At 33.4% G+C, this 11,175-nt stretch overlaps 1 protein-coding gene across 1 annotated transcript; it reads right to left on the bottom strand.

Annotated features, from left to right (window-relative positions):
* Positions 1–1,175: 1,175 nt before the first annotated feature.
* On the bottom strand, positions 1,176–8,679 carry LOC114327419 (uncharacterized). Its single transcript, XM_028276032.2, has 3 exons — positions 8,254–8,679; positions 3,222–3,336; positions 1,176–1,478 (listed from the first exon to the last, which is right to left on the bottom strand). Exons 1-3 carry the CDS (start codon positions 8,256–8,258, stop codon positions 1,290–1,292), a joined length of 309 nt encoding a protein of 102 aa, XP_028131833.2. The 5' UTR covers positions 8,259–8,679; the 3' UTR covers positions 1,176–1,289.
* Positions 8,680–11,175: the final 2,496 nt, after the last annotated feature.

The raw sequence follows: 11,175 nt of genomic DNA, 5'->3' as shown, positions 1-11,175 counted from the left end.
AATTGAAAAAATCTAACACATTCGTTAAAGAAAAGCGTGGGGCGAAAACCGTTTATTCGATGAAGACGCGCCACGCTTTTCTTTAACGAATGTGTTGGATTTTTTCAATTTTTTTTATTTTTTGCTTTTTGGTTGATTTTTTATATTTTTACTTTTTAGGCACTCATAACTAAAGAAAAGCGTTTTTAAAAAAAAAAATTTATATTTTTTTATTTTTTTATGAGATTGCACATACCAAGGATGTGTCACCCGTTCACACTCGCGACCTATTATCGCGGTTTACAGCGATGTCGACGTCAAAACAAAATAGTTTGTTTTACATCGCGATCCTGCTGGTAATCGCAAAGAACACTGACAGGAAGGTATCTTCGGTATGTTCTTCCCGTCATCGATGTAAACCTCGACCGCGATCGCGACCTACACCGCGCTCATTTATGTATCTTCGGCATGTTCGTACCCTTACATAGGGAACTTATGGTACTACCGTACACATGACAGCGCTTAATGTCACGGTTTATCTGTTAGACGCGCGCTTGCATGTGTACGATACTATTTGTTCCTTGGTAACTTGAAACGCAGCGTTAGGGAAACGCGACGTCTAACACCTTCATGTGTACAGGATCTTACGGAAAACTGAGGAAAGTCTTTAGATCAGAAATTCCCATGTGCTTGAAAAGGAAGGTCTTTAATCAGTGTGTAGTCCAGTTCTAATGAATGGAGCAGAAATATTGACCCTTACTAGTAAAGTAATCAACAAAAAACCAGTGGCACAGAGAGCAATGGAGAGGTCAATGTTAAATATATCCTTCAGAGATAGAGTTTCTAATAAAATAGTTCTGGTGTCACGGACGCAGATAAAAGACATGTTTCCAGATTCAAAGATGGAAAATGGACCAAAAAATTTTTAGAACGAAGACCTAGACACGATGCTCATCGTAATCGAGGAGATCTTCAATAAAGTGGTCGGACGCATCAAGTACAACTGGATTTAGGGTGCCCAACATCAGATGCAATGGAATTATTTACGGGAGGTCTATGCTCAGCAGTGCGCTCGAAATGGCTAATGATGATGATGATGATTAACCAAAGATAAAGAACTGATACAGTAATTCCAATATTTTTTAGCCTGCTGTCTAAAAAACCATACGAAGCACCTTATTCTGATTCTAAACACGTTTTAAAATAGTCAATATATTAATTATTTAATATTCTAAAATACACAAAACAAAATGTAATCTGCAATATTGAAGTACAGAGAACTGTTCCGACATCGATTCCTGATTCCTGATCTAGCGGCCTTCGCGGTACATCTTCTGGCTTTCTTCTGATCCGATAATGGCGTTGGTAACTTCTGAGTTTCTTTTGCCTTGCAGTGGTAACCGGTAGGGGATGACGGGAACTTCGACGGGGATGATTTCTTTGGGCCGTAGCTGGGAAGCTAACCAACTGGCTAGCTGGTGGGCACCTGGACTAGCCAACTAAGAAAAAATTATATGTGATAAATAAAAAAAGTAATTTTGACAACTTTGTAGATCAAAGAAAATTATTATATGATAATACGAACACAGGAAGAAATAGAAGAACAGTGAGCAAAATTTAGGAGTCTTCTTGTTTACGTACCATCTCCGCGGAGGAGACTGGTAACCATCCAACCCTAATTTCAACAACATAAAGCCATCATACAATAAGCACCAGCAACTGCTAGGCTGTAGTTGCCGGTAATCTGATCCAAAACTAACGAGAATAAATAAGGACTAAGTACCGAGCCTTGGTGCTATCCCATTTCCACATGAAATTTATGAGTCTTTCCCATACTTTTAAAATTAGCTGTTATTCCTTCATACGTGTCTTTTACAATCTTTTTATATTCACCAAGGAATCATTTCCCATTGCGTGCTCACCACAGAGTCTCTCGAGGAACGCTATCATATAATTTGTCAAAATCAATGAATACCATATGAGTGTTTATTTCTTTATTCATATATTTTTTCATCAACTACCTTATAATCAAAATTGCGTCTGTTATTGACCTGCCTTGCATAAAGCCAAACTGATTATCAGATATTTGAGTCTCTTCCTCTTCACGTATCCGTCTATAAATTATTCTCTTCTATATTTTCATGGTGTGACTTAGTAGTTTTATGGCACTGTAGTTTTAAAATATTGTATATCTCCCTTGTTTTTGTACACAGGTACTAATATACTGCTTCTTCATCTTCCTGCTGTGCCCAACTTCGACAATTCAATTAAATAAAGCTGTTAGCCAACCTTTTTCTGTCACTCTTAATGTTCTTCACATTTCCCCAAGAATATCATCTGGTCCAACTGATTGACCTTTCTTTATTTTATGAACAGCTTGAACCACTTTGGCGTTTGTTATTTTGGTGACCATTGCTGTTACTGTCTTCGTTAACTCAACTAATGTTATGTAAAATTGTTCATTTAATAAACTGTCAAAGTAATGTTTCCATCTCTTTTTGATATCCTTTTCGCGAATTTCTATTTTGTTACTTTCATGTCGGATAATTCTAGTTTGAACAAAAGCTTTGTCTTTCTTTGCCCTATGTTTGGTTATTTTATATAATATTATATTTGTTTCGCCTGCCCTAGTATCATGTTGATCGTATAGATTTATACACGCTTCTGTTTTAGCTTTTGCTAATGCTACTTTCGCTTCCCTTTTGACGACTGTGTAGTTTTGAAGATCAGCTTCTGACCTATTTTCTTGCCACTGTTTATATGTTCTCTTCTCTTTTATTTTTTCTTGTACTTCGTTTGACCACCACAAAGTCTCATTATTCTCAAACTTCTTTCCTCAATTTTTTCAAGTATTTTAATAGCGCAGTGTCTCTAATGATACTAGCTACATCCCTCCAAATTATACTATGGCTTGCTTTCATGTTCCAACACATTTTTTTCTACTATTATTGCTCTGAATAGATCTTCTTTTTCATCTTTCAACATCAACCACTTGATTTTTGTCCACTTTTGAACGTAATAAGTTGAGATTTTCTCTGATTTTACTGATTACCTACTCAGTGAACACAAGGTTCAAAACTATAAAAGAATTTACCAAAAAGAAAGAGTTTGTGTTGCAGAAACAGTGTCAAAACAGAAATTTAGAGAACTGGACGAAAGCATTGAAAGGAACGATTGAATACTACTATATTTATTGGTAATTAATCACGATTGTAATGAAAAATATAGTAAATCTTACTTACATCTCGCTCAATGTATCTGTAGTCTTCTCCAGGGAATCCTTGTACCAGAGAGGCGGTTACGTAGCAGAACAGAAGAGGTAAAAGTATTCTGTTATTTGATTTTTTGGAGACGCACCTATGAACAGAAATTTGATTACTATTAAAAATATGATTTTTTTGCGTCACGTATTTATTTTATTGAAATTTAAATGTCTCGAGATTGTATTTCACTGGCAAAGGTAATTTACAGTACCTACTAGAACACACAGTTGCATTACAATGGTTTTGTACATAAACTTTTTGGCTTTAAATAATCAGAAATAAGCGATTGGAGACACTTAAACCGATTATAGAAGAAAAAATGTAATTATAATTATAAGTCTAGGTTGGTAATCATCAGGAGAAGCGTAGGAAGGAGATGCATTTCCTGGTTGAAGAACCTGGGAGAATGGTTTGGTTGCAGCTCAAGGCAACTGTTCAAAGCAGCTCCCTGGAAGGTCAAAATAACCATGATGATTGCCAACCTTCCTCGCGGAGATGGCACTTAAAGAAGAAGTTTGGTTTTAGAGAAACCACTCAACGATAGATCAGGTGCATAGAGATATAGTAGAAAAAGCTCTAGAAGAAAGAAAATTCGTGGAAAGTGATCTGGAATTTTTCTCGATGTATCGCAGGCTTTTGACAAAGTGTGACATGACGGATTATATCATAAAATGAGATGCTACTTACCAAAACAATATTCTCAACTACTAGAATCATATATTAATATATATATATCCGACAAATACTCTCGAGTTAAAAATGAGGAAGCATACCTATTCAGAATTAAGACAAGTTAAAGCTGGAATTCCACAAGGAAGTGTCCTGGGACCAGTGCAATAGGCTCCTGCTCTATACCAGCGATAGACCATCATTAGATTCTAGCACAATTGCGACATTGTTGAACAAATTTACATCTGGACCAGGCGATGTCATATCAAATTGAATGAAACAAAATCTGTTCATGTCAATTTCACTAACAAAAGAGAACAACCTATTCCAGTCAGTATAAATATAAACCAAATACCTTTGCATATACGGCAAAATATTTAAGTATGATATTAGATTCAAAGCTACGCTGGAAAGCGCACATTAAGAAGGAAAGGAAGAATTAGAAATTAAGTTCAGAAAGATATACTGGTTGATGGAAAAAAATCCAATCTTTCTACTTACAACAAATTGTTATTGTATAAGGATGTCCTTATCCAACGATATAAACCGATATGAACATATAGGATACAGTGATGTTCTTCTTCTTGTAGCTCCTTCTCCTATCGGAGGTTGGCTATCATCACAGCTATCCGTACCTTATTGGCGGCTGCTCTGAAAAGATCTACTGAGCTGCAACTATACCACTCTCTTAAGTTTCTCAGCCAGGACATTCTTCTTCTACCTATGGATCTTTTTCCCTTAATTGTGCCCTGCATTATGAGCCGTAATATCTCATATTTCGCACCTCTAGTAATGTGGCCCAAATATTCCAGCTTTCTTGTTTTGATGTTCATTATCACCTCGCAATCCTTTTGTAGCCTTCTAAGCACCTCTGCATTCGTAACTCGTTGGATCCATGGTATTTTCAAAATCCTTCTATAGCACCACATCTCAAATCCTCCTAGCTTCTTTGTGTTACCTACTTTCAGTGTCCAGCTTTCCATTTTATACAACAAAGTCGAGAACACGTAGCATCTTAAGGCTCTTATTCTCAGCTCCACAGTGATGGGGCTTTTACAAAAGAAACTAACATCCAAATTATACAACGATATCAGAACAAAGTGTTAAAGACATCGTCAACGCTTCCTGGTACTTCAAAAACTGTGAAAGTTCTGTGTGTGTGTGTGTGTGTGTGTGTGTGTGTGTGTGTGTGTGTGTGTGTGTGTGTGTGTGTGTGTGTGTGTGTGTGTGTGTGTGTGTGTGTGTGTGTGTGTGTGTGTGTGTGTGTGTGTGTGTGTGTGTGTGTGTGTGTGTGTGTGTGTGTGTGTGTGTGTGTGTGTGTGTGTGTGTGTGTGTGTGTGTGTGTGTGTGTGTGTGTGTGTGTGTGTGTGTGTGTGTGTGTGTGTGTGTGTGTGTGTGTGTGTGTGTGTGTGTGTGTGTGTGTGTGTGTGTGTGTGTGTGTGTGTGTGTGTGTGTGTGTGTGTGTGTGTGTGTGTGTGTGTGTGTGTGTGTGTGTGTGTGTGTGTGTGTGTGTGTGTGTGTGTGTGTGTGTGTGTGTGTGTGTGTGTGAAAGAAAAAAAAGTCGTGAACAAAGGATCTCCAACCTTGTCCAGGGAAATAAGGATTTTTCTCGTGACACATCCCCCTCCAGGCCGAAACCAAATTTTTTGAGTAGTATGGACATCTATATTAATAACCCTTATGTTTCCTGCAGCCGATTTTGATGATATACTTAGTTATAAACAAATGAAGATCAAAAAATGGTAAATTTTCGCTTTTTTCGTCTATAACCAAAAAATTAAGCATTTTAAACAAATTTGAGAGTAAGAAACTCACAAATCATCTAAAAAATTTAAATATGGTGTTCGCTGAATATGTCTATCCTTATTGGTTGCTTAGAAAATTGTAAAATAAATAATAAATTTTGAGTTTTTATAAATATTCATAACTTATGTAAAAATTAACTTAGAACCTTCTTATTACACGAATTGCTGAGACTTCTGGTGCTTAAATTATATTTTAAATTTCAAAGCAATTGGTCAAATAGTTTAAAAGTTATTTAATTTGTTTATCACAAATTCATTTTTTTGCAGCACTATAGGTCAGAAAATTATGAGGTTACAGTAACACTTCTGACAGTTTATGGAAGAAGAACATTTATACTATTGACTTAATTAAAAAAATGACAAAAAGTAAATTTAAACAGTGTAAAATTATTTTTCAAAACCACGTCGATTTTTTGCTTACTTATAAACAATTAGAATAACTTTTGAACCGTTACCCGTAGAAAAATTATTTTTTCATATTTGGAAAGACTGAATTTTTATACACATTTAGAAAGAAAAAAATTGTCCTAGGACAATTAGGGACGAAGTTAGCCCCCCCCTTTTCTTAATTCACATGTTTTTGCAAAATAATTTTGCAGTATTTAGAATTATTTTTTGTCATTTTTTTAATTAAATTAATACTGTAAATTTCCTTCTTCCATAGACTATCCAAAGTATTACTGTAGCTTCATCATCTTCTGACTTATAGCGTGGTAAAAAAAATTAATTTGGGATAAACAAATTAAATACCTTTTAAACTATTTGCCAATTGCTTTGAAATTTAGGGTATCATTTAAGCACCAGAAGTCTCAGCATTCCATAGAATAAGAACGTTCTAAGTTAATGTTTACATAAGTTATGAATATTTATAAAAACTCAAAATTTATGATTTATTTTGCAATTTTCTAAGCAACCCGACATATTCAGCGAACGCCATATTGAAGTCTTTTATACGATTTATGAGTTTCTCACTTTTAAATTTGTTTAAAATACTTAACTTTTTGGTTATAGACGAAAAAATCGAAAATTTACCGTTTTTTGATCTTCATTTGTTTATAACTATGTATATCATCAAAATCGGCTGCAGGAAACATATAGGTTATTATTATAGATGTCCATACTACTCAAAAAATTTGGTTTCGGCCTGGAGGGGGTTGTGTCACCAACAGGATATTTTTTTCCCTTATTTCTCTGAACTTACCATTTGAATGTCGGGGCCATTAAACTCCTAGACAACACTAATCAGATAAGAAGACTTAAGAGAACGAGGACGTTTGAGTAGGTGCGATAAGTGAAAAAGCAGAACAAAGTGCGGCTAACCGCACTAAAAGCTACAGAGAGATATCCGAGAGATATCGAAACTCTAAGTTAAAAGTTCCTTTATTACAGGATCTTTTAATAGGACAAATACAGGACATGTCTAATGAGAGTTATCGGAAACGCAGTTTTAAAGGAATCTCTTATTTTGACAAATGACACATTTTTAAAAGGAATCTCTTATTTTGACAAATTAATGACACATTAAATATTTTTGTAAATATAAAAATATCTTATAAAATTCTATTTGTTGATAAAAACATAAATATAAGTGAAGTTAGACACCTTTCTTTTCTTGTTTCTTCACATAATTTGACAAATTTGTCACATTTTTGACACGTTACGTCAAAATAAAGGATCCTTTATTAAAAGATTTTTGTCCTCTAAGAGAGATATCGAAACCGTCGTTTGGTAATAAAAGATCCTTTATTTTGACACTTTTGACATATAAGCATGGTTATTTATGTCAAAATAAAGGATCTTTTATTAAAGGACGATATCTCTCTAATAGAGAGATATCGAAACCCTATTTAACATCGTCCTTTAATAAAAGATACTTTATTTTGACATAAATAACCATGCTTATATGTCAAAAGTGTCAAAATAAAGGATCTTTTATTACCAAACGACGGTTTCGATATCTCTCTTAGAGGACAAAAATCTTTTAATAAAGGATCCTTTATTTTGACGTAACGTGTCAAAAATGTGACAAATTTGTCAAATTATGTGAAGAAACAAGAAAAGAAAGGCGTCTAACTTCACTTATATTTATGTTCTTATCAACAAATAGAATTTTATAAGATATTTTTATATTTACAAAAATATTTAATGTGTCATTAATTTGTCAAAATAAGAGATTCCTTTTAAAACTGTGTTTCCGATAACTCTCATTGACATATCCTGTATTTGTCCTTTATTAAAAGGTCCTGTAGTAAAGGAACTTTTAACTTAGGGTTTCGATATTTCTCTAGTACCTAGTGTTGTTATGTATTAGAACCTAAGGATTATTGGTAAATAGGACCTTAGATAAGTTTATTGTAATATTATAAGATAGCTTGTTTATTGATAGCAATGATCATAAAATTCCTGCTGGAGTTTTACTAAATATATAAAAAAGTTAGTAATATTTTGTGCAGAACATACATGAATATAAAAAATATATAAAAGAAGCATTGATTACCCAAGATACACAAAAAATATTAAAATAAAACACTTCCTACCTCATCTTTGCAATATGCACTTAAAACACGACGAGTAGAAAAGAATACTCTAAACTGAATCCTCAGGTTTCCTGAAGCTTTTTAAATAGTCAGCAATAAGCGATCGGAAACGCCTTTTCCTCCGATGGAAATCTATTGTTTTGGACATTTCAATGACATCTTAATAAAGATATTCCTGTTTTTCCTCCAATATTAAAATATTCTTTTGTCAGGTTAATTTAGTTTCTGGCATTTACGTCACGAACACGGCAATAACAAAATCTCAATCCGAGAATAAGTTTAGGAGATCGATTATTTTGTTTTCGCGGAAATAAGTCCTTTATGTAACTTAATTATATCCCAAGCGTAAAAGGGGGAACTGAAAACTACGTATTAATCAAATCTACGAACATAGGTACAATACCGTAAAGATAGAGAAAACTAAAGTTTAGGAGAAGTCCTGATATCGATAAAATTATAACACTGTGTTAAAAGACAAAATGGAAAAGTTATACATATCAAAAAAGAGAAAACTTAGAGAAAGAGAGAAAACGTAATAACCTTATAGTAGCTGATAACCTTATCACAAAAAATAAACAATATGATACAACAGATGTCTTTATGACCTTCAAAGCCTTATAAAATTGAAATAAAACATAACGTACAGAGATACAACTATATAAAACAATCATACGACCCGTATTGATGTATGGCAGCGAAACGTAGACGATAACAAACGCAAACGAAAAGTGACTACGTGTTTGGGAAAGAAAATTCCTAAGGAACATCTTTGGACCTGTGCCCAAGTAGCACCGAACGGGTTTATTAAGTCTTTTAAGGATGCTTTAAAACTGTAGAATAAAACTAAAATTAAAACCATTTGGTTTTTAAGTAAACCTTAAGGTTGTAATAAAACCGCTTTCAGCATAAAAGGGCCCACTCTGAAAGAGGTCAATAAAACCAAAAATAAAAACCTTTTTAAAACTTTGTTTTCTTAAGCAACTGGTTTTAACGCTTCTGTGAAGGTGCTTTTAAAACCATGTTAAAAGACACTTTAAGTGCAGACAGTTTTATAGCAAACTTAAAAAGGTTTTTTAAATGGAGACTTTTAAAGTCAATTTACCATATTAAATTATTCTTTAATAGTTATTTATGATATAAGTGTTAAAAGTACACGTTTAAGGCGCGCATGTGAAAGTTTGCAGAATGAGCGAAGCGAGTTCTGCAATTCACATGCGTGCCTTAAAAATGTACTTTTTAACATGCATATCATACAACATTTTTTCTACAAACGTAAGTACAGGACAATATCTACAAAAACTTTTACTTGAACTTGACTGACATTCCATTTTTATATTTTTCTGACATTACATCAAAATTGCCTATACGGTCAATACGAACTGCAGTGCCAGAAAAATTTTAAAGCACTAGTGCCTTAAATAGCATTTTTAACGCTCGTATGGAGTGCTAAAAATTGCATTTTTAACACGGTTGTAGAAAAACCCATATATTCCATATAGGCCAACAAATTTTTACATGTGTTATGATAGGTAGATACGTATTTGTAACCATAAAATACTAAAAAGTAATTGGTTATTTCTGACTTTCAAGGTAGAAAAACACTTGCGCACCCAACTTTATTGATAATGTTAACAAAAGTAGGTCTAAATAACTCACGCCCCCTAAAATTTCTGACTTTTGGCGATTAAAAAATAAAAAAAATTAAATCCGAAAAATATTAATTTGAAAGAAAAATAATTTTATCTACAATTTTAATGTTTTAATGTTAAAATAAATCGAATTTATGTCTTTAAGACGCTTATTTATAATTTTTATGTAAGCCTTATATATCATGGCTTTCAGCATCTGAGAAAGAAATATGGCCAAAATCCAAATAAAACTATTTGGTCTATCGACAGAGAATTGTTAAGATCAAATGGTTTTATTTTATACCTTTCCAAGAGTATATATCCTACATAAAAGCAAGGTTGCCTTGGAATTAAAACCGTTTAGTTTTAATGCTGCTGTCAATAATGCTACTTGGTTTTAATGTGAATCTAACCTAAAATCGAGGCGTCGTAGTGCTGTGTGTGTTGTATTTTTCTTTCAAAATAACCAGTTCGTTTATATTTTAAGTACTTGCGACTTATTTCTTCCATACTAACTGTACTTCCACTTCTGTTTCGCTCTAAAACAAATAGCCGACCATTTTGGATATGAAAGAAGAGGGGATGACTTTAGTTTTATTGTTTCTAACAAGAAGCATAGTTTAGTCTTTACGGTAACCAAATTGATTCAGTTAAGAGCGTTCGGTTTTATTAGAGCCTACAAATTGCATTTATGAAAGCAACTTTAAAGAAAACTAAAAAATAGTTTTAAGGCATATGTTTTACTGACATAATAGTCTTGAGATCAAGTAGTTTTAATAATAGGTTTTATTAGTTACATTAGGAGAATCTTTAAAACTGCAATAAAACTAAAAGGTAACAAACTAGTATCTAATAAAAGTTTTTCATAAAACTGATTAGTTTTAAAGTGAACTGAGAATAAACCATTTTAAAACTACAATAAGACAAATTATCTATTAAGATTAATTAGTCTTATTTGATACTCTTATTAGATACTTTAAAACTAGTGACAAATGCTTAACAGTTTTAAAGTTCTGGCAGTATATCTACAAGGTAACTTTAAAACCATTATCTTCTTATTTACCACAATAAAACCTTTCTAAACCTTAAATAAAACTAAAATGTTTTTATTGTGCTACTTACGTGCTTGATGAAGCAGCAAGACAATATCAAGAAGACTCCAATGGGCAGGCCACTTCAGAAGACATTCTCATGAAAGAACAGTAAGGATGGTATGGAAAGAAGCCCCAACCGGAAGAAGACCAAGTGGACGCCCTCAACTCCGGTGGCGAGATATTATAGCAGGGAACCTGAA

Source organism: Diabrotica virgifera, chromosome 2 (genome assembly GCF_917563875.1).
Source record: "Diabrotica virgifera virgifera chromosome 2, PGI_DIABVI_V3a".
In the NCBI taxonomy this organism is placed as follows: Eukaryota; Metazoa; Arthropoda; class Insecta; order Coleoptera; family Chrysomelidae; genus Diabrotica; species Diabrotica virgifera.
This window is presented reverse-complemented; position numbering and strand designations above follow the sequence as displayed.